The sequence below is a fragment of the Myodes glareolus genome, chromosome 2 (genome assembly GCF_982192425.1).
Source record: "Myodes glareolus chromosome 2, mMyoGla1.1, whole genome shotgun sequence".
NCBI classification, from domain to species: domain Eukaryota; kingdom Metazoa; phylum Chordata; class Mammalia; order Rodentia; family Cricetidae; genus Myodes; species Myodes glareolus.
In genome coordinates, this window is record NC_142027.1 from 124501092 (window position 1) to 124524188 (window position 23097).

The 23097-nt window shown below is 51.0% G+C and overlaps 2 protein-coding genes across 7 annotated transcripts in view; one reads left to right on the forward strand and one right to left on the reverse strand.

Annotated features, from left to right (window-relative positions):
• Window positions 1-1367: 1367 nt before the first annotated feature.
• Window positions 1368-15212, forward strand: Rhof (ras homolog family member F, filopodia associated). Its single transcript, XM_048447322.3, has 5 exons — window positions 1368-1573; window positions 1851-1938; window positions 12730-12839; window positions 12920-13054; window positions 13772-15212. The coding sequence occupies exons 1-5, from the start codon at window positions 1436-1438 to the stop codon at window positions 13934-13936; spliced, it is 636 nt and encodes a 211-aa protein (XP_048303279.1). The 5' UTR covers window positions 1368-1435; the 3' UTR covers window positions 13937-15212.
• Tmem120b (transmembrane protein 120B) overlaps window positions 15183-23097 on the reverse strand; it is a 38826-nt gene continuing 30911 nt past the window's right edge. For 3 of the 6 annotated variants that reach the window (XM_087903650.1, XM_087903651.1, XM_087903652.1), the window contains 6 exons: window positions 19280-19345; window positions 18807-18868; window positions 18153-18245; window positions 17683-17747; window positions 17136-17204; window positions 15183-16726 (listed from right to left, as the gene is read on the reverse strand). In XM_087903650.1, the coding sequence (XP_087759776.1) occupies window positions 16613-16726; window positions 17136-17204; window positions 17683-17747; window positions 18153-18245; window positions 18807-18868; window positions 19280-19345 (469 nt within the window). In that variant the 3' untranslated portion in view covers window positions 15183-16612. Of the gene's footprint in view, window positions 16727-17135; window positions 17245-17682; window positions 17748-18152; window positions 18246-18806; window positions 18869-19279; window positions 19346-23097 lie in introns of all 6 variants that reach the window. The other 3 variants (XM_087903653.1, XR_015737306.1, XR_015737307.1) reach the window with 3 other exon arrangements.

Consider the following 23097-nt stretch of genomic DNA (forward strand, 5'->3'; position numbering starts at 1 on the left):
TGAATGACTTGCTGAATTTTTGTCTAAGGGGCCCTCCTTGATCCAGTGACACGAGGCCTCTGCCCTAAAGCAGAAGGTTGATCCAGGTTTCCACTCTCCCTGTCCATGTTGGCTTTTGAGTTTCCACGATCGGTCGCTGCTGCCCTCTGGTGGTAGGGCTTTACCTTGCGTCTCCTGGAGGAAAGGGGAGGGAGCGGGGAAACAAAAAACCCTGACATTTATGGAACCTCCCGGATCGGTAGTTTACTCCACAAAGCGAAATTTCCTGAATGCTTGTGGAGAACTTGCAAATTAGGTATCTTCAGAGTTGGGAGGGTCAAGAAGATCCCTGAGCCCTGCCAAACTTGGCTTGGAGGGTCGCGCTCATGCTGTACCACCAAGTTCGCCTACTGCTGGCAGGCTGCAAGGATCCCACTCCCTGACACTGGCCTGCTTTTGGAAGTAGATCCTCAGCTCATAGTAACGGGAAAATGTCACAGTGACATCAGCCAACTGTATCGCTAGTACTTGTTTGTATTAAGCTCTCGGCCAAGAGCTACTTGAATGGTGATGGGAGTGGAATTGCTGGGGTGAAAGACAGGGAGCCAGAGGACACCAGAACGCTTCTTGGTGGAGATGGGGACTATCGGTTTCCAAAGTTTACCGAAGGGCCAGATGCTCTAGACCAGTCAGAGTCACGACAGTGTCGCTTGGGTTCACCCCTCTGAGCCTTGCTCAATACTACCTATGTATTTTGAGTCAGTCCTGGAAATAGGCTGTTCTGAAGTCACTGCAGAAGGCGTTTCCCGGCAGGGGGCGCCACGGTTCCACGGTGCGGGTCAACAGAACACCCGAGTACGGACTGTAAGAGAGCAGAATTCCTATATTCCCACACTGACGAGGGCCAGGCGCAAACTATTTGGACGCACACAACCCACGTTCTGGTGTCTTCTCGGGAACGACCCGAGGGACTACAACCCATAGGAAAACAGGCCACACTGGCAGACTGGCTGCAAGGACTGGATGCGAACCCGGCTGCCGGGTACAGCCCCCAATCAAGGAGTCTATGGGGGTGAAGCTGGCCAATCAAAGAGTCCTCGCTAGGAGGCGGAGCCAATCAAGGGATGTCGGTGTGAAGAGGCAGAAACCACGAATCTAAAAGAGCTGGGGTGTGCAGGGACACGTGGTGGTGGGGATGCGCTGCGCTTGTGGTTTAGCATCCGGTTCCTCCGTTTTTTTCGTTTCCCCGGGGACTAAGAGACAAACACCCAGGGCTGGGAACATAGCAGAGAGTAATTGAGGCAAGGAGGGGAACCCGGGAGGCTGCCTGGCAGAGGTGGCGACGGCTGTCCGAGGGCGGAGCCTCGTGGTCCCGCCCTGCAGCCCCGCCCCCGCCCTGTCGCTCAACTGGGCTCTGGCCAGAGCGCAGCATCCAGCGCGCTGCGGGCTCTGGGCTATGGACGCCCCAGGTGCCCCGGTCCCAGCCGCTGCCCCCAGCTCCGCAAGGAAGGAGCTGAAGATAGTGATCGTGGGTGACGGTGGCTGCGGCAAGACATCGCTGCTCATGGTGTATTGCCAAGGCTCCTTTCCCGAGGTGAGGCCCGGTAGGTGGCCGGAGGCGTGAGGATGGGCTTAGGACCGCGGGGAACAAGGGGATATCCTCCAGCCAGGACCCAGGCCCAGAGTCTGGACCGTGGAGTCCTGGGTGTCTCCTTCAGGCAGCCCTTTGAGAATTCCTGGGCTGAGTCCAGTGGTTTGCCAGGTCTGAGCTGGATGGAGTGATGGTGTTAGTTGTGGGGGAGGGATCTGCCTGGGACTCTGGGTCCTCCTTTACATCCCTTAAAGGATCAACCCCGACCCCTCTCTCACAGCATTATGCCCCGTCGGTGTTTGAGAAGTACACGGCTAGTGTGACAGTGGGCAACAAGGAGGTGACCCTGAACCTCTACGACACAGCTGGTAAGTGCACCAGAGCCCAAAGTGCTCCCTTGGCCATCCCCAAGGGTTTCCCCTGCCTTCTTGGGGCATTCCCTTCCTGACACCCTACCATGCCAGAAGGTCTCTGTAGGGTGTTGGCTGGCTGGGAGGCCCTGCAAACCAAAAGGACCTCTGCCATCTCAGCTTTAAGAGGTAGTTAATAGGTTGAGGTGAACTCTGAGCCACCCCCTTCCCCCCAAAGCTATGCTCTGTTCTGCAGCCTGTTCCTCTCCTGTGGTTCTAGAAAATGTAGGCTGTACTTCTACCTCCTAGGGTTGCAGAATTCTTTACTTGCGTGGTCTTTGATTGAGTCCCCTGGATTCAATGGGCTGTGTTTCTGGATTCCAATGGGCTGTGTTCTGGGCCCAGAGTTTTAGGTTAGCAAGCTCTAGACCACAGTTGTGACTCCAGGATTCTATGGCTGGCTCATCTGTGTCGAGACCCCAAGGTCCTGCGAGTGGACCTCCTCCTGTGTCCCTGACTTCTGGGATCCTAGGGCTACAATCCATTTGTGTTTTCTTGGTTTTTCTGTGAAAAAATAGACAACTTTAGGAAAGAACCTAAGGTCTAAGAAATGGGTCAAAATAAGTTACTACTGCCAGCCCCTCATAGTCAACGAACACTAGGATTCCCTTTGGGGTACAATGAGCGTTTACAGGGTAAAGGTTGAACCAGGTGGAGCCTCACCCATCTTGGTGACTCAGGGTCTAGTGACTGAGTGGAACCACGTCACTGTCACTGAGTGCCCCTTCCCTGCTAGTCTGTCTCTGTGTGTGTCTCAGGTCTTAAATGGAGTCCAAATCCAGGCATTCTCCCCACCCCACCACCACCTGGAGAAGATCAAGGAGGCTATTCTCACCCCAGACCACCTCATTCCTGTAGTAGGTTCTATTGGAGACTTCCAGCTCCTCTGAGTGGCTCTCTGCCCTCCCTCTCCTCCAACCCCAGGTGTGTGAGGAAGGAATTCTGAGGTGTGGCTCCATTACTTTCACAGGCCTCTGATCCGGGAGCCAGGGAGGGGCAGGCCCATTGACCACACTTTGGGGGAAGTACTGCTTGAGCAGAAGTATTGCGCGCCTCCCCACAGCTCCAGGAGAGGCTGGGAAGTCTGGTTTTTTCCTCCCTCTGCCATCATCTTTCCTGTCACATCCCAAAGTTCCTTGTTCGGGACTGTTTCCCCCATCAGACCAGAGCGGAGACCATTCTGGGCATTTTCTGGACCAGGCTGGCCTTGAACTCACAGAGATCTGCCTGCTTTTGTGCTGGGATTAAAGGCGTGCACCACCACTGCCCAGCTTTTGCTTACACTGTTATTTAGACTTCTTTTGTGCTAGGGTTGAAAATCAGACCCTCGTGCATACTGAACTCTACTGATGAACTACATTCCCAGTCCTCAATCTGAGTTTGTTTGTTCAAGACAGGGTCTCTGTTCCTGGAGCTGGCCTCAGACATGCTTAGTAGCCCATGCTGCCCTCTAGCTCTCCAGCCTCCCTTCTAGCCGCCTGAGGTAGCCACACTACCACACACACACACACACACACACTCACGGCTCCAGCTCCTACTGTAGGGTGTGGAGAGTCTAGATATCCTCTCAAGGACTGTCCACTGTACCTTTTCTGGGACAGGATTCCTAAGTCCTAGAGCTGTGTTGAAAAGTGGTGTGTCATCTGTCACTCAAGAGTAACTGGGGAAGTCCTAATGGTTGGAGGAAATTCCCTGGCCAGTGAGCAACGAGCATGAGGCTGGCTCATGTGTGTTCGCAGTGTTTGTCAGGAGGAGGCTCTCGCAGTGGGATAAGTGAATTCATTATCGGGGAGATGAGTCAGCTCTACCTGTGGCTGGGTCTTGGGATACTGTGGGAAAAAGTGATGGCTAGTAACTGTCTAGACTGGAGAAAAGTGGAGGCTAAGGGGTGAGGGCAATGACTGAGTTAGAAAGGAGTCTAGAAAATGCCATAAAAAGCTCTAGAACTGGGGAGAGGGGCCTGTCGCCCCAGTCGGCAAGCATCAGCGTTATGGAACAGGAATCACCCCAGAAAGCTAATTTTTTAACAAACCCCAAGTGGAATGATAGCCATGGGCAGTGCTACGTCAATGCCCACAGGGCCCACATGTAAGGCCTATCTGGCTCCTTGCTTCCATCCTGCGGAAGCAGAGACACCACAACCTTTACCAAGCTCAGAAGGTGGAGGGGGTGGGGCCCTAGCACCCACAGCTCTAGTAGCCTCCCCCGAGCCCTGACATCTTCAGACAGGAAGCTGTGGTGAGGCCAGAGGTTGCTAGGCAGAGGGGTGGTGTCATGGTGCAGTGGGGGTGTTTAGAAACCACCCAGAGAGGCTAATCTAGCCTTAGAGGGGCATAGAAGCTTGGGGAGCTGTGTGAGAGAGAATAGGAAAACTGGGGGGAAACAGCTGCTAAGACAAGGGGTCAAGACAAGAAGGGCATTATGGTCCTAGAGTCGGGACCACTCCAGCCTAGAGTCAGCCAAGTCAGGTACCGTGGTCGCATGTCGGGACGGGACTTCCCTGTCTCTTCCTGTCCCTAGGGAGGGAAGGGGGGCTGAGAGGCCCTAGCAAAGCTAGTAAGAGTGGGTTCCTCCTTCAGCAGCTTCCCCTTCTCCTGCTGCCCACACCTCTTCTCTAACCTATGCTTTGGTCAAAATGGGTCACCTCCAGCAGATTTGGGGGGTACTGTGTCTTGATGACATGCTAGTCTCCAACTCCAACACAGCTGTAGGACTCAGGAACCCTCTGCCGGAAAAGGGCCACGGTCAAGTGGGGAAAGCCCCATCCACAGAGGAAACGTCAGGTGGAGGGACCGCCTTGCTTCCACCTGCCTCAGAAACTGCTAGCTGAAGGGAAATGGGACTTCAGAGGAGCTCTGGCCACAGCCCCGTTCCTCACTAGAGCCAAGGGCATGCTTAAGGAGATTATGGGCAGGTGACTTGGGCATCTACATGGGTAAAATAGGAAAACAGACCAACCTAGTGGGTGGGAGGCCTCCTTAAGGGGTTCAGAGATTCAGGGGTTAGAATTGCATCCATTAACCTACCTTGGAACTTTCTGCTTCAGTAGTAACCACAATAGCAGTGGTTACACCTCTGCCCCCACACCCCCCAGACCCCCCACCCTCCGCCAAAGTCCTTTTGTTTCCCAAGTCAGGGCAGAGCCTCTCACCCCTTTCCCAGGTAAGGGAATTAAGACTTAGGAAGGAAAGCGCTAGGCTCCAGAATGTGTGTCCAAGTCATGGACTTCAGCAAGAGAGGGTGTTCAGTACCTACCCTGCAGGGAAGATGTGGCAGAAGAACCTAAATTCCTTGTCTTTTTTTGTTTCTTGTTTTGTTTTTCAAGACAGGGTTCTCTGTGTAGCCTTGGCTGTCCTGGAATTCACTCTGTAGGCCAGTCTGGCCTCGAACTCACAGAGATCTACCTGTCTCTGGGTTTAAAGGCGTGTGCCACCACCGCCTGCCTCGAATTCTTTGTGTTTGTGAAAGGCCTATGCTGAATCCTGAGAGAAGTCAGGTCAGACAGAATCGAGCCTGAGGAGGAAAGGGGGTCTAAGCTGGCTCCCCATTTCCTCACAAAGGCCTCTTTTTTCTTGAGACAGCTGCCACCATTTTCCCTGTCAAACTTGCCAGGGCTGGGATGCTGTCCTAATTTAGTGTTCTAGAAGCAACTTTGGAGGAAGAAGGGGCTTATTTTATTTATAGGTTACGGTCTATCATTGCAGGAAGCCAATGCAGAAACTCAATAAACTAGTGGGGTTTGGTGGTGGTGGTGGGTTTTTGTTTTGTTTTTTCAAGACCGGGTTTCTCTGTGTTACAGTCCTAGCTGTCCTGGAACTAGCTCTTGTAGACCAGGCTGGCCTCGAACTCACAGAGATCCTCCTGCTTCTGCCTCTCCAGTGCTGGGATTAAAGGCATGTGCCACCACTGCCCAGCTGAACTTAGTGTTTTTTAATAATTTATTTTATTTTCTATGCATTCATGTTTACTCTGCATGTATATCTGGGAAAGTGTTGGGATTCCCTGAAACTGGAGTTACAGACAGTTGTGAGCTGTTATGAGGGTGCTGGGGATTGAACCTGGATCTTTTTTTTTTTTTTTTGGTTTTTCGAGACAGGTTTCTCTGTAGCTTTGGAGCTTGTCCTGGAACTAGCTCTTGTAGACCAGGCTGGCCTCGAACTTACAGAGTTCCGTTTGCCTCTGCCTCCCCGAGTGCTGGGACTAAAGGCGTGCATCACCACTGCCCAGCTTGAACCTGGGTCCTTTGGAAGAGCAACCAGTACACTTAACTACTGAGTCATCTCTCCAGCCCCTAAAATGAAATTTTAAAAAAGTGTTTTGACAGGATAATCATTCAGAGAGAAGGGTTACTCTTATTAAACATGGTGATCACAGCCGTGAAGACTCGCCTGTCTTTACGGCTCCAGTCACAGATAAGGAGGCTGAAGGTGGCTTCATTCCTAGTGGGAAAGCCTTCCTGGGGGACTCTGGGTGCTTTTAGAGTGTCTGGGCAAGCAGATGACCTTGATAGTGGGGACTAAGCTGTCTGGCACTGCCCACCTGTGACCTTGACAGGGAGCTCCCCTCAGCCACGCGGGCTCTTAACAAGCACTCTCCTGGCAGTCTACCACCTGGGTGCTGGGTCAGGAAGTGAAATGCAAAACCCACCAAAGGACTATGTGGGAACAGCTCTGGGCTTAGCTGGCTCCCTTCCCTCCCTCACCTGGCTTCCCAGACTTGCAGTGGCCCCCTACTTGGGGGTGGGAGACAAACGTCATAAAAGTAATGTGACATCAGATAATAAGATGTATCTTAAAGCAAAGAGAAAAAGAGAAAGAAAACCCTTGTTATGGGATAGAGGGACACCAGGAGGCCACTGCTTCAGGGTGGTTGTGAAGGGTTTCCTGGAGGTGACATTTCTGCACAGAGAAATGAGAGAATCAGCCAGCTGCAAACTGTTAACAGAACCTTCTGGAAGAGGGAACAGTAATGGCAGTGTGTGTGAACACTCTGAACATACCGTGGTTCCTCTTCCTCCAACCCACAGCAACCGACTCCACCCCAACTCTACCGGGTCCCTCTCTTTAATGTAGTGGAGCTGTAGCTGCCCAGCCCAGCACGTCTCTCATCTTTGCGGCCACCACACGCCAACAACTAGCTAGCATTTCCTGAGTGTCTTCTGAGGGCCGGGAGAAGGAGAGACGGGGTCAGTCTCTGCCCTCACAGTGTGCCCTGCCTTCAGGTGAGAAAGCAAGCAACAGGTACCCATCTAAGGAGCCTGTCTGGAACAAGCAGAATAGGACACACTTGGAAGACATGCTGAGAGCGGGGAGGAGATGTCAGAGGAGGTGTCCTTGGAACCCACAGCAATGGGCGTGCAGGGAAAACTGCAGTACCTGGCCCTCGTTTTGTAAACTGTCCGTGGAACCCTATAGACAAAATTTTGGAAGCGAATGAGTGTGTTTCCTATATCAGAGTTGTGCTCACCACCCCTAACCTCGCCTACAACTTAGAGGCCAGAGCCTGTCCTTACACAATACAAAATAAAAGCTGTTAATTCGTATTAATTCCGTAGAAGGTTTGGGGTTGCCTCCTAACTCAGTGGCTTTAGGCAAGTTGCTTCTCATCTGTATATGAATCTGAGTAGAGTCATCCCTCAGTACTCCCAAAGGATGGCTTCCAAGACCCTCATGCTACCCCCATTGGTAATAAAATCCATTGAGACTCAACTTGAAGATCCTTAGAGAAAATGGTACAGCATCCACAATGGCATATCTACACATATCTGTTTAGTTACCCTGGGTTACTGAGGCTACAGTATCAGTAAAGAGCTGCTGCCCGGATTATTTAGGGAAACCTGACAAGAAGTCTGTGTTTGTTCAGTACAGATAGTGTCTCTTTCTGAATGTTTCTTTTTTCTTTTGTGTCTTTTGGTTTCTCTGTATAACAGTCCTGGATGTCCCGGAACTAGCTCTGTAGATCTCTGCAGAGATCCGCCCGCCTCTGCCTCCCCGGTGCTGGGATTAAAGGCGTGCGGCCCAGCTCCTTCTGAATGTTTCTAGCAGAAGTTGCTTCTATGGTCAGAGGATCCAAAGATACTAGGTTGACTGTAGCTATACTTTCTATACCTTGGTTGTAATTAAGGGCATATATTTTTTTAAGAATTATTATGTCTGAGTGTTTACCTGCATGTATGTATGTGCAGGACATGTGTATGTGCCTGGTGCCTAAGGTGGTCAGAAAGGGGGATCAGATTCTCTGGAACCAGAGTTAGAGATGACTGAGTCATGTGAGCGCTGCACACAGAACTTGGGTTCTCTCCAAAAATAGCAAGGATTTTCTTCTTTATTTTAAATTAATGTTTAGTATGTATATGTGTATTATGTATGCATGTGTGTATGTATGTATGTATATATGTAGTATTTGTTCGTGGGTATGTATATGTGAGTGCTAGTACCTCTAGAATCCAGAAGAAGGCATTGGATCTCCAGGAGCTGGAGTTACATGCAGTGATGTGCTGGGAACTGAACCCAGGTCCTCTATAAGAGCAGTAAGAGCTCTTAACCACTGAGCCATCTTTTCTGCCCCTGTAAAGAATCCTTACTGATGAATGACAAACACTTAAACTAGGGGCTGGTGAGATGGCTCAGCAGTTAAGAGCACTTGTTGTTTTATAAAGGGCCCAAGCTCACAATTGTCTGTAACTCTAATTCTGGGGCATCTGATGCCCTCTCCTAGCCTTTGTGACACAGATATACATGCAAGAAAAACATGGTATAACACATACACACATAAAAAAAAATAAGTCTTAAATAAAAAAAGAATAATTATACCCTGGGGTTGGAGAGATGGCTCAGCAGTTTAGAGCACTTGCTTTGTACAGGAGTCAATTGAGGTCTTCAGTACCCACGTAATGGCTCACAGCCACCTGTAATTCCAGCTCCAGGTGATCGATATACACCCCAGGAACACACATGATGCACACGCATATATCCGGGCAAAACATTCATATCCATTGTGATGCTCTGAATGAAATTGGCCCCCACAGCTTATATGTTTAAATACTTAGTCCCCAGTTAATAGAACTGTTTGGAAATGACTAGGGGGTGTGGCCTTGTTGGACGGGATGTGTCACTGGGGGTGGGCTTTGAGGTTTCCAAAGCCCTCACCAGTCCCTGCCTGCAACTTGCAGATCAGATGTGACCTCTTAGCGATCTCTCTAGCATCACACCTGCCATACGCTTCTCACCGTGATAAGGAACTAAGTCTCTGAAAGTGTAAGCAAGCCCTCAATTAAATGCTTTTTTTAAAAAAGTTGTCTTGGCTGCTGGGCACTGGTGGTGCACACCTTTAATCCCAGCAGTCTGGAGGCAGAGACAGGCGAATCTCTGTGAGTTCAAGGCCAGGCTAGCCTACATAGTTAGATCCAGGACTGCCGTGACGATATAATGGGACGTTGTTGTCTGGGGGTGGGGGGGAAGAAGCCATTGGTATTTTTAAAGGGATGGCATGGGGGTGGGGTCACTAGCAAGCAACAGAGAGATCCAAGCTGTGCACAGGGCTCTCTGTAGGACAGCCGCCAGCCTGGTGTGGCAATTAATCACTTGAAATGAACCACGGGGCTCAATTTTTGGTTAATTAGTTGACATTCAAATAGTCACATAGGGCTGGAAGCTGGATACACAGGCCTAGAAAGACACTGGCAGAGATTTAGATAGAAGACTGCGTAGGGTTATATGCGGGGTAACATCCTGAGCCAGTGCCCTGATGCCCCACAAAGGGTGTCTCCTAGTTGGAGTGGGGAGAGAGGCCAAAGTCAAGCACCCCTTTCTCCCGTGTTGAGGGGACCTGAAGGACATCTTGGGTATTTTTCCTGGTCCAGCCATCATGACATACTCTGTTGACCCCCTCCATTAGAGGAATATTGGCTGGTGGCAGCCCATGAGGCAGGTTTGTTTTTCATGTTCCTAATTGTATGGGCTCATATGTGCCTGTAATATCAACAAGACTTGGAAGTTGGAGGCAGGTGAGTCAGGAGTTCAGGACCAGCCTGTCTCAAAAACAACCCACATACATGCATGCCACACACACAAATACATGTTTAAAATAGTAAGGAAGGCAAGTCTGGTGGCACATGCCTTTAATTCCAGCACTTGGTAGGCGGGGGTTGGGGGGAGAACCTCTGAGTTTGAAGTCAGCCAAGGCTTACATAGTAAGACTGTCTTTTAAAATAACAGAACAGAAAGATGGAGAGATGGCTTAATGAATGAGAACACTGGCTGCACTTCCAGAGGACCCAAGTTCTATTCCCAGCACCCACATGACAGCTCACAGCAATCTGTAACTCCAGTCCCAGGGGATCTGATGCCCTCTCTTCTAGACTCCAGTGGCACCACATACATGGAGCATAAACATATATTCAGGCAAGACACTCATACCCATGAAATAAGTCAATTCGAAAAGTTGGATGCTGTGAATTTAACTTGGGTCATTTCTGCAAGAAAGGTCCTCCCAGCCAGTGCTGCACCAAGCCATCTCTTCAGCCCCTAAAATAAGTTCATTTAAAAAACTTGTTTAGGTTTATGTGTATCGGTGTTTTGCCTCCACTATGTGCACGTGTCTCTGGTGCCCCCGGACGTCAGAATAAAATGTCAGGTCCCCTGTAACTGGAGTAGTGGATGGCTGTGAGCCACCAGGCAGGTGCTGGGAACAGAGCCTCGGTCCTCTGAAGAGCAGCCAGTGCTCTTCACTGTTGAGCCATCTCTCCAGCCCCAGTAAATCAATTAAGACAATTTTTAAAAAAGAGAAGAAATGAAAACCTAGCCACTAGGGTAAAGGTTAACTGATCTATCTATCACTTAGAACTGCTGGGAGAGGGGAATCCATTTCTCCGACAGAGTGGCACTGGGGGTATCAACCCCTCCATGACAGGCCTTGTGTGCAGGAGTAGTTGAATAATGGACTCCAATGGGTATTTTGTGTGCTTTTAATTGGTTACATTAAATTTAATTGGTTACAGTTCATTTTTGGTCTTTTTTTTTTTTTTAATTGTAGGGGCATGGTTGTTTTCTTGGTTTTGGGGGTGTTGTTGTACTGGGTTTTTGCTCGTATTTTGAGAAAGGACTTAAAGTCATATGAAATGGAAGGGAAGATTATGACCAAAATACATTTAAATTTAAAACTTGTTTTAATGATAAACATAAAAAGCAGTTCTCAAATAATAAAATTTTTTAAAATTGAAAAATAGAACAATTAAAAGATGTCGATGTTCCAGGTGGAGACTCAGGTTCCACAGGTGACTTATCTAAGTCACACAGCAAGTGAGGGACGCAGCTGAAGTTTGAACTTGTATCCTACCTGCCTATGGTGCCCAGACTTTAGAAGCTGTGCTTTGGTGGAGCTGACTGACGCCGTAAGACCAGGCAGGAGAGAGGGGGAACGTGTGCCCTGTTACCAATGGGAGACAGAGAGTGTATATCCTGAGTGCAGGCTGGCACTGCCCAGAAATATGGGCTGGATGGGTGCCTCCTGGACTTCCACGTTCCTGTAGGAGATGGACATCACGTTTACATAGAGGCGGCTGAGGGTCACCAGTGAGTTCTAGGTGTTCCTTCCTCACTGTGGGAGATGATTCAAGGGGGTGTGTAATTCTGATGGTTTCCTGGACTAGGAAAAAAACCCACCTTTTTGATGAAGTGGATGAATCTGAATTCACAACGGAACAATGACGGGGTTGGTGTGGCTTGCTGGGATTGGTGCCAGTACCATGACAAGCAAGGGAAGGCTGTTCTGAGGCACTCTGCTAGGAGAGCAATGGGGGTAGCATGCATGCTGTTACCACAGGGTAACTGCAGAGACAGATCAAGCAAGTGAGCCAAACACGAACACTGAAGCTCAGAAGGTTCTCTGGGTTCTCCCATGCAGACTCTCTGGAAGTTTAAAACTGTTGACAGAGGAAATTTCCTGTGGCTAGGCATGATGTGTGCCGATGCAGGTGCATCCAGGTAGAGGCTGTGCGTTTGAGGCTAGCTTGGTCTACATAGCAAGTTACAGGTTAGCAAGGGCTGCACAGTAAGATCCTATGTCAAGCTGGGTTGTGGTGGTGCATGCCTTTAATCCCAGGACTCAGGAGGCAGAGGGATCTGAGTCCGAGGCCAGCCTGGCCTACAGAGTGAGAGTTCCAGGACAGCCAGGGCTGCACAGAAACCCTTGTCTCAAAAACCCAAGAATAAAAAAATGTCAAAAACAAAATTGAGTTACCTCCAGTTTTTACAAAAGCAGAATGAGCCACACCTAGGGCCCAGCTTCTAGATTCTGATTGGACTGGGCCTATGGAGGGCTGTGTCTGGGACTGTCACACGTCCCCAGGTGGGCGCCAGCTGGGGTGGGAGCCAACTGCCCCATGGGATGTGGTGATAGATGTGTCTATTCCTACCTCATTAGCATTTGCAAGAATGAGCAGGAGGAATCCAGGCAGCTGCCCAGAACCAAGGAGGCTGGAACCAGCACATGCTTCTGGGCCTGGGAGACATCTGAATGGCAAAGACCCCAGATCCGAGTCTCAGGCTGGCAGGCGGAGTACACCCACCCTTGGCAGAATGCTACAGTTTACAGTTCTGTTGTCACTCCAGCTGAGCGCATGGCTTTGATGGCATAGAATCTAGTCCCTCTCTCCCTGTCCTGTCCACTTTATAAACGAGGAAACTGGGCCCTGCGTTCATCCCCATCAAAGCCCAGGGATTCGTGTCTCTGATGCCCCTCTGGTTTCAGGGCAGGAAGACTACGATCGGCTGCGGCCCCTGTCCTACCAGAACACACACCTCGTTCTCATCTGCTATGACGTCATGAACCCCACCAGCTATGACAATGTCCTCATCAAGGTAAAGTCCTGCCTGCCACTGAGAGTAGGGGCAGCTCCAGAGTGGCCTCTGCCCTGATACCCTGCTTTCTCCCTCCTCAGTGGTTCCCTGAAGTGACACATTTCTGCCGAGGGACCCCCGTGGTTCTCATCGGCTGCAAGACAGACCTGAGGAAGGACAAGGAGCAGCTGCGGAAGCTCCGGGCAGCCCAGCTGGAGCCCATCACCTACACACAGGTGGGCCAGGGTCCCAGCTACCACTCAGGTCCTCGATCCCTGAACAACCATAGCCAGAAACCACCCAGGCCTTGGTCTTCTCAACTGGAGAGCCTTAGCAGACTTTGGGGGAGCCGAAGTAAACAAAGGTCTAAGAGTCATCCAAAGTAATAATAATAATAGTAGTAGTAGTAGTAGTAGTAGCAGCAATAATAATATAGCACACACCTTTGATCCCAGCACTCAGAAGGCAGAGGCAGATGGATCTCTGTGAGTTCAAGGCCAGCCTGGTCTACACAGCAAGTTCCAGGTCAGCCAGAGCTACATAGTGAGACCCCGTCTCGAATAAATAGAAAGGAATAGGCACTAATAATAGTAAAAACAAGGTTTTTATTATGTCACTTAACCAGCAAACTCAGTTGTTGAGTTTGGAACAGAGCCTGAGATGTAATTAGCCCCAGTTCTCAGAATATCAGAATTCAGTTCCCCTCTGCTGAAAGCTTGGGAGAGGACAGGTCGGGGCCAACAAGGGCTTTCTTCCATCCAGCCATGCAAACTGGCCAGCACTCGGACTTTGGCCACCAAAGTCAGTTCTCCAACTCTGGAGAACCTCCAAAGCTAGCCCAAACTCCTAAGACTCGGAGTGGGTATCAGGAGGCATCAGGTCCTCATCTAACGAACACTGCCTCCCCCATCCTCCCCATCTAACGAACACTGCCCCCCCCCCGTCCTCCCCAGGGCCTGAGTGCCTGCGAACAGATGCGAGCTGCACTCTACCTGGAATGTTCCGCCAAGTTTCGGGAGAATGTGGAAGATGTCTTCAGGGAAGCTGCCAAGGTGGCCCTGAGTGCCCTGAAAAAGGCACAAAGGCAGAAGAAGCGCAGGATCTGCCTGCTGCTGTGACCCTGGGCAGACAGCCCTGAGCAGAGCTGTCCGGGTTAGGGACCCAGGCCTCAGCTCCTGCTGGGATTTTATCCCGCCAGAGCACTGTCATGCCTGGCATCTGGGGCTAGACTCTTGGAACATTCTGGAACTGTCCCCTCTGGGTTCATGCTATGGTTCGATGGAGAATGAAGATGCCAGACCCACCAGTGTCCCTCTCCCCTGGGGCCGGCACTTGTTCCCAGGCCGCAGGAGGGCCCTCACAGCAGCTCTTCTTGCCCCAGCCACGCGTGTTTCCCTTTCCAAACTCAATTCATGCTTAAAACTCGGAAAGGCATGGAGAGTGTGGGCAAGTGTGGTTGTGCACTGCTGCTCACAAGTGTCCCAAGACCACCGTCCTCTGTCACCATCTCCCTGAGCTCCTGAGATAGCTCGGTTACATCCTCCAGCCTCTTCCTCCTTCCCGTCAGGAACCAAGGGCCACAGCCTATCAAGAGAACAGAGGCATCAAGCCGGACATGGGCCGGCACCGGCTGTTCCCGCTGTACCACACTGAAGACTTTTGTCTTAGCCTGAGACACATGTTCGGGCGAAGAAGAAACAATCTCTTAAAAGGTCAAAATATACTCGGGCCTCCCATCCGATCCCTGCCCCAGACTTCGCCTCCAAACCCGCAACTGACTTCCACTGGGGACATCCGATGGACAGTGCCTACGCCCCCATCAGGGACCTCAGGCGAACGGACTCTCTCCTGAGACCACTCCATCTGTAAAGGGCCAGGACCGGGTCACTTAAGCTCATCATCCCACCCTCTTCAGTATCCGCTTCTACCAGGGTGCGGGCTAGGAATGGCCTCCCCCGCCTCCTTCCAGAACTGACCTGCAGACCACCAATGTCTACGACAGCAAGACTCTTGAGCTCTGAAATTCCTTCCGGAAGGTCTAGAGTCTGCATTTTCAGAACTTTCGAAGCCAAGTTTCCTAGGTGGTTTGAGTGCCCCCAAGAGGAAGTCAGCATCTCCCAAGAAGAAACTATGGCCTAGGCTGGCTCATCTGTCCTAGTACCTCTTGATTCAGCCCCCAAAGCCAGGTTGCCAAGGAAAGGGACTTCTGGCCCTCTTCCCCACAAGTGCCCGAAGGCCCTGCTGTCCCCTGCAGAGCTAACCAAGGACCTCTTGGTCTCTCAGAATCCAAGGTCTTGTAGATAAATTATGATATATGGCAGAGGTCAACAAACCACAGCCTGTGGGCCACACGTGGCCACTGCCTGTTTTGTAAATAAAGTTTTATTGAACGACCACAGTTGTGCAATGGCAGGTTACCACAGGGCTAGCCCACAAAGCCTGAACTACTCATTGTCCGGCTTTAATAGGAAAAGTCTGCTGATTCCTAACCTGGGGCATTCCTGGGTACCTGCAGAGGGCAGGCCAGGTGATTCAAGGACGGACAGGAGACCAAGGACAGAAGTAGGGCAGGGATGAAGGGAGGGGCGGGTTGTGGCAAACAGGAGCAGGTGCCTGATCTTGCCCCTTGGGAATGTTGCCAGGCCTTTCCATTTTGTAAGGTAAACAGAAATCTGGATTCTTGGGGAGGCGAGATCTCATTTTTATCACATAACTAAAGAAATTTAAACTCCTGTGAAGACCAAATGAAGCATGTCTGAGGATACCAGCTGTGGAGTCGGATCTGAGTGGGCAGCTGAGGTCCATGGGTCAGAAGGGACAGAACATTTAAGTGAACCTGTTTGCACCTCCACCCTTGCTGCTGCCTGGATCTCACGGGGCCACATAGGCCTTCCCACACACACAAGACTCTCAGAGATGGAGAGAGGCAGGGAATGAATGATCTCCAAATGGCTTAAGTTCTAGTCACGCTGGGTCTAGGGCCCATGTCAGGAACGCGCAGCAAGTGTGTGAAGGAAGGCTGAAGGGCAGCACTGAGAAACCCCCAGGGCAACCCAGAAGCTTGGCGCCCTCTGGTGGAGACCATCCTTAAAACCCTGCCACCTCAGGTTCCAAGGGGAAGAGATCTCTAGATCCTAAGTAGGCTGTGCTACTTTCTCCCAGTGGCCAGCAGGCAGGTGGTTCAGGAAACACAAAGCAAGAGACAAAACAGTCAGGCTCTCTGAGAACTTAAATACTCCCTCACCAAAGAGGGGGAGAGATGTGGGTGGTTTACAACAGAGGTGGTGGCCCAGGGGAGGGGGTGGCCCAGAGAAGGGCGCTCCACAGGTGCTGAAGGAATCATTCCACCCGGTGCCTGGGACACAGTAAATAGCAGGTCAGCTAAAGCCAACCCCAATGAGGCACATCTAAACCCCAGCGAGGGGTTCAAATGACAGGAGTAGGAAGAGAGGGGTTCCCTGAGGCTTTCTGCCCCTCCCTGGAAGACGGACGCAGATATGGCCACTGCCATCACCCAGAGCTGCAGAGAAGGTCTTGGATCCCAGGGATGCAGGAAGACCCAGCATTAAATACATTATAAATAGGGAGCCGGGGCAAGTTAATACTGTGCGCAAAGGTGCCCTTCACATTCCTCGTGTCTGGCCAGGGACCAGGGCCTTGGCCCTGCTCCCAGTGATGCTGCTGGCCCCTGAGATGCTGCTGCCCTTGGCTACCAGTGACCGGCAGCCAGGGTGCTGACTGGAATCTCCAGCAGTCTTAAGTCCCAAGACTCCCAGGCACAAGGGTCCAGGGGATCATGGCTGCTTTGTCTTGTTCCTGTTCTTCTGGAGTTTGGCGTGCACGACTTTGAGTGTAGTCAGGAAATTGCCAAGGAAGAGGATGAGGAAGGTGAGTGCCAGCACAAATACCTGGTCGATCCAGACGTGCAGCACCCAGCAATGCCCGGGGCAGGGGAGGAAGGAGAAGCTTGAGTCAATTCCCCTGCAGAAGAACCTGCTTCTAACCTCAGCCCCCAACCCTGAGCAAAGCCATAGGAGCCACCAGCAAAGCGTGGAAGTGGGTGAAAAAGTTCAGGTGGGGTTCTGGAAGAGTGGGGTAACCCTGCTTCATTCAACAACACTGAGGCCCCCCCCCCGCGACCTCTCCAGCTCCTTCCTACTATTTCCTCTCATGCCCCAGCAGCAGAAAACCCTGGGCTGCACGAACCCAGAGCCAAGAAACAAGGGATGGAAAGAGTCAAGGCAGCCCAGCCCTCTTGAAGCTCCCAACTCCCTACCGACCGACCGACAGACAGACAGACACATGTAGGCATGGTACCTGCCATTCTTTGCATTCCTCGTGGCTGGAGAGTTCAAACAGCGTGACGGCATTGTAGAGCTGCCAGAACTGGAGACAGGAAGACAGGCAGCATCACCTGTCAGCTTCCCTGCAGACCCATGTGGAAAGCCAGGGAGATGGACCAGGCCCCCCAACATCCAAGACCAACTACCCGAAACATTGACACCCCCATTCTATGGAACCACAAGTGTCTCAGACACAGCAAGTCTGAAGGGCCAGCTCTTTAGTGTCCCTAGATTCTGTGGAAATGGGGATGGGTGTGGGGGACTACTTGAGATTTTCCACTTCTCCTTCAGAGAGACTTGGCCCTATCCTGCGCCATAGTGCAGGCCATAGCCCCGGGAAGCTTTGAGGCTCAAGCATTAAAACTATCACAACAAGGAGCTAGGTGAGGGTGATATTTGTATGAGGGGTATCTCCTCCCAGATACCCGGGGACAGATACCTTGTGAGGGAGGGGAGCCCCAAGGATCTTCTGTTCCCAGGGGTCATCCCTGACAGGGGTACCCACATATAGAGGGACTCACATGGCCACAGAAAAGGAAAGGCAGGAGGAAGGTGAGGCCCCGCCACATCCAAGACTGGAACCCTTCTGTGGGGGAGAGTTAAAAGGTTTAGTAGTGTGACTACTTAAAAAACAGCAAGTCTCTTTGTTGTCCAGGCTGACCTCAAACCTGTGGGCTCAAGTGGTCCTCCCATGTCAGCCTCCCAAGTAGCTGGGACTTCACATATGTCCCACCACACCTGGCCTAACATTTTATATATTATAAAGTTCAATCAAAAATATAGGCATTTCCTTGGAGAGGCCTAGCACTCTGTTGCTACCACATTTGGGGCCTGAAACAGAGGTCCCCAATGAATTATGAACAGCAAGGAGGGTAAAGAAAGAAGGCGGCCCAGTGTTGAGGCCTAGAAGTCTTAGCCCTCCTGATGCTGTGCCTCTATTGCAGGGAGCTGGACCAGTCTCCCCAGCTCTACCTGTTGCCCAGTTACTCACCCACCGTGAGGTCCAGGTGGTTCCTCTCCCCCAGGGCTCGCAGTCTGTAGAGACAGCCTCTCTGGTAATAGTACTGTAGGAACTGAACACAGCCTGTAGGGGGAGCACAGTGCCCAGGCTCAAGGAGAATATACCCAAGGCCTCTCCCCCAAATCCAATGCCCTCGACAAATGCAGGCTAGTGGGTAGGCTGAATGGAGGGCAGAAAGAGCACCCTGGTGACGGTAAGTCACCGCAGGTATACTCCTATCTCTACCTCATTTTAGCAGTGTGCTTCCCTCCAAGAGGAGCCACCTCCCCTTCGCCTTGGTCTTAATGTTGCACGTTGCTCCCAGCATAATATCACATAGCTTGCATTCCAAAAAGCATTTACTGAGAGCCTACTGCTAGCCTAGGAAAATTCCAGTCGTTCTTAACCTGGTTGGTGCTTTGATGGGTCATTACATGTCTGAGCTGTCCGTACTGTAAGCGATAAAACATGTTCAGACAAGTATGAAAGACTGTGTTGGGGCAGGAGATAGATGGCCTAGACTTCTGGCCAGAACCCTCTCTGCTCCTCCACACAAGTGAGGATGGATATCTTCTGGAGACCTCCTCATCAGTAAAATCCCTTGGGGACCAGGTCCCTCCTCCTCCACTGGGCTTGAGTACTCACTCTGAAAAATGGAGAACGCTAAAAACTGATTTCGAAACTTCTGATAAATTAGTCCATTAGGCCTTGAAAAAACACAAAGGTAGGACACACTGTGAAACCAGACATTCTCTTAGGACCCCCCCCCCCCACTTTTTTCATTCCAACAGAAAGGGACGAAAACTTTTCAAAGGTAAAACAAACTCCCAGATTCCTGTCCTTTGTCCTTGGGGCTGATCAGGTCACACCCATCACCCTTTCCAGAATTAAGGGACATCATGGTCACTCTGATTCCTCGTGCTGCTCCCTGTCACCTCTGCCCCAGCCAACAGAAACTGTGAAATAGTCACTGGCAGCTGGGCCTCTAACCCAGTTTTCAGTAATACTTGCTTTCTACCCGACCCACAAGTCAATTCTGAGAACCCTTCCTGGTGTACCAGCTGCAGCTCTGGCTCCATGGGAAGGGAGGTCAAAGGGCCCAGTGAGGGATGACTCACCAAGTCAGCATCACTCCAGACAGGAAAGTGGAGACGTAATGGTGAGACACCCACCAGCCTTTGATTCTTGGTGAGAACAAGAGAAAGAAAGGGATTCAGATGGGGAGAGAAATGCAGACACCTGCTTCCTAAACTCTGAGCCTGCAGCTGGAATAAGAAATGGGCCCAAACCACACCTTATCTCTTCCTGCAAAGGTATGGGCTCAAACTACTTGCAGATTAGCCCAGGGACCTGTGCTGTGACCTACAGAACATCTTTACCCAGTTCCCCAGCACGGAGATACTCCAAGCCTAATGCTATCCAGGGTCCATGCTGGACTGAACTATGTGCTCAGGTTCCTATGCTGGAGCTTAATCCCCCTGTGCCTTCCAGCAAGACTGCATCTGGAGAGGTAACTGAGCCTAAGAGGGCACAAGGGGGAACTGTCTTTGACCTAGTGTCTCTCTGTAAGAGAAGGATCAGGAAGACCAGGGCACAGAGGGAAGGCCATACAGAACACAAGATGGGAAGGTAGCCATCTGCAAGCCAAGAGAGGCCTGAAACCCACACTGATGACACCTGGGTCACAGACCTGCAGCCCCCTGTCTCCAAAAAAAAAAAAAAAAAAAAAAACTAGTAGAGGGTAAGGGTCTGCCATTGGGAAAGGGGATTCTAAGGCTTTCTTTGCAGTGGGAAAGTCCATTGAGTGCAGCTGACATGGCTCTGTGCTCTCACCTCGACCAAAAGCAGGTGAAATGTTCCGGGAGCTGTGGCTATTGAGAGAAGTAGCCTGAAGCCAGGCCTGGTGACACAGCCTGTAATCCCAGCACACAGAAGGCTGTGACAGAGGATCTTGAGTACAAGGCCAGCCTGGGCCACATACTGAAACCTTGTCTCACACATAAAGAAAGAGGAGCTGGAGAGACGGCTCAGTGGTTTAGAAGAGCACCTGCTGCTCTTCTAAAAGACCCGAGTTCGGTTCCCAGTACCCACATCAGGTGTCTCACAGCTACCAGGGGATCCGACTTTAGTCTCTGTCTTAGTTAAGGTTTCTAATTGCTGGAACAAAACATTATGACCATACACTTCCACATTGCTGTTTATCACTGAAGGAAGCCAGGATAGGAACTCAAACAGGACAGGAGCCTGGAGGCAGGAGCTGATGCAGAGGCCATGGAGGGGTGCTGCTTACTGGCTTGCTCAGCCTGATTTGTTATAGAACCATGGACCACCAGCCCAGGGGTGGTACCACCTACCTGGTCACCCACTGATCACTAATTGAGAAAATGCATTACAACTGGAGACAAGGAGACCTCTCCTCAACGGAGGCTCCTTCCTCTCTGACGGCTCCAGCTTGTGTCAAGCTGACAGCCAAACCAGGCAATCCAGCCTCCACAGGCAGCTGCCCTCATGTGCTCATACTGACATGCACACACACACTCCTACACATGACTTAAAATTACAAAAGGAAGAAAGAGGGAAAAAGAAGCAGTGAGTCTAAATGCCATCCACATAGAGGTGACAGAGGGGATCAGGACAAGACAGTTAGTTACTCTTTGTCCCCAGCACCCGGTATTCAGCCCTAACATAACCCTTTGGCCATTCGGCATCTAAAAGACTCTGGCTACAATTTCCTAACAGTAAAGGCAGTTAGCCAGGTCCTCAGACTTTCTGCTCAACAAGCCACCAAGAGGTCTGGCTGCTCCTCCCCAGAGCTCTGCAAGGCCATGCCACAGCCCTCAGAGCCTGGCCACCCCCAGGCTCCTTTGTCCTAGTCTGCACAAAGCTCCCCTGAGAAATGCCCTCTCCTGGTGTGGGAGCAGTTTGGGCCTGATCGAGACCCTGGGCAACAAGCCTGACTGAGCAGCAGCTTTTAATTTCACAGCTCGCTGTGCCCAGAGCCCAGCTCTGACAGATGCCACCAATAAACACAGCTCGGCGACACTAGAAACTAGAAATCCATTTTCTTCCCCAGCTCCGTGCTCATGAGCAACCACTGCAGTCGTCTGCATTCCCTAAGGCTCTGGGCCGGTTCTGTGCGCATGTGTTTATGTAACAGTTTTCATCGTAATAGAATTCAGATACTAAACAATTCAGTGGGTTGGAGTCTTTTCAGAGCTGTGCCACCATCACTACGATCAACCTTAGACCTTTCTTTCACCCTTATTAGACCTGGACCTGTCTGCTATAGATATGCAGCTTGCAGGGAGCTTGTAGGCTCCAGGAGGAGCAGGTGCACTTGCATCTAGAATGTGGAGACAGAATGTACTAGTCTCTGGGCACTGTGTGGGAGAGAGCTCACTGCTTCTCCCTGCAGGACACATCAGCCTGCACATATGCAGAGCAGAGGTGCGCCAGGCACTCACTGTTCAGTACCAAGTAGCTTCTGGTTTTATGCTTTGGATTTTCTGAATAGCTGGAGGCTGCATTGAAGACTCTTTCTGCCCGCTACCTTCTGGATACATTTGTTCTAAGTATAGCCCCTACAAAAAGCCAGGGGGAGCCTGGGACCATGGCTGGATACATCTGGATACATTTGTTCTAAGTGCAACCCCTAAAAAAGCCAGCAGCAGCTGGGGACCACGGCTGGCTCCTTGGAATAAGTCAACATGATTGTGGATTCTTCAGTCATTCTGGCCCAGAACAAGAGGCTCTTTTGCCATCTGCCAATCATCAGTCGTTCTGGTTCCCAGGCCTCTGCTTCCTTAAGGGGCAGCACCTCACCCAGGCAGGGATTTGAATGGAGATGTCTGGGCACACCTAGCGGAGCCAGCCCTCTGGGTTCTACAGTCCTCCAAGCCACAGTGATTGGCTCAGAAGTCAGCAAGTGACTCAAGCCTCACCAATCAGAAGTCTGTCTCAAGACTCCCACTGGCTCTGTGGGAATGACAGGAAGGCTTCTTCCTGCTCAGAGGTTGTTGAAGAGATGGGGAGCCAGCCTGGGCTGTGGGGAGTGAAGCAGGTGGGGGGGGGGCTATTAACCTTGCTATTAACCCTTCATGCCTCCTTAAACTTCCCAGGTAAAGAACAGTCAGTGCCCTTCAGATTTGGTCCATTCGGTGGGTTCCCAACACTTGCAAAATGTAAGGGAAAGCTGACTATTACAGAGCTAACGAGTGATGTCTGTGGTAGTATCAGACTCACCCAGGACTGTCCGTCTCAAAGGAAGACAGTCGCACCCTACCACCCCAGGCCCACTCTCCCTGACTTCCTTCTGTTTCAATTCTGCTCTGTTTCTACAAAACAGGGTTGAGGGGAATGTGCTTCAAGGAGCCTATCCTGGGCAGCAGATCTCCGGGAGGCCTGTGGCTAAGGTCTGCTGTCCCAGGACACCTAGGTATCCCCAAAGATCTCACTGAAGAGCTCAGATTTCATTCATCTCAGCCAAACTTATGGGTGTTTACTAGACCAACCCTGCACAGGTCCTGAGATGGTTATGGGATAAGAGAGGGTCTGGCATGGGATTGCTCAGTGGGAGGGGCACTTGTTGTCAAGTCAGACAACCTGAATTCAATCCCCAGAACCTTCATGGTGGAGATAACGATCTTCCATGGGTTGTGCTCAACCTTTTATATGCACGTGGTGGCGTGTGTATGCCCACACACTCACAGACAATAAAATAAATGTTAAAAAAAATAAAGACACACACAATTGTGTATGCACACCCACATACACAGAGACAATAAACAACTGTAAAAACTTAAGACACACATAGTTGCAGATGCAGGCCCACATAGACACATAATAACAAAATAAACAAATGCAAAAAATTTAAGACATGCCAGGTGGTAGTGGCACTTGCCTTTAATCCCAGCACTTGGGAGGCAGAGGCAGTAGA

What these genes read in the sequence shown, in the direction of transcription:
- Rhof (XM_048447322.3), top strand. Translation starts at nt 1,436, where the DNA reads ATGGACGCCCCAGGTGCCCCGGTCCCAGCCGCTGCCCCCAGCTCCGCA. An exon ending in GCCAAGGCTCCTTTCCCGAG is followed by an intron (nt 1,574 to 1,850) that starts GTGAGGCCCGGT and finishes CCTCTCTCACAG; the next exon opens with CATTATGCCCCGTCGGTGTT. An exon ending in ATGACAATGTCCTCATCAAG is followed by an intron (nt 12,840 to 12,919) that starts GTAAAGTCCTGC and finishes CTCCCTCCTCAG; the next exon opens with TGGTTCCCTGAAGTGACACA.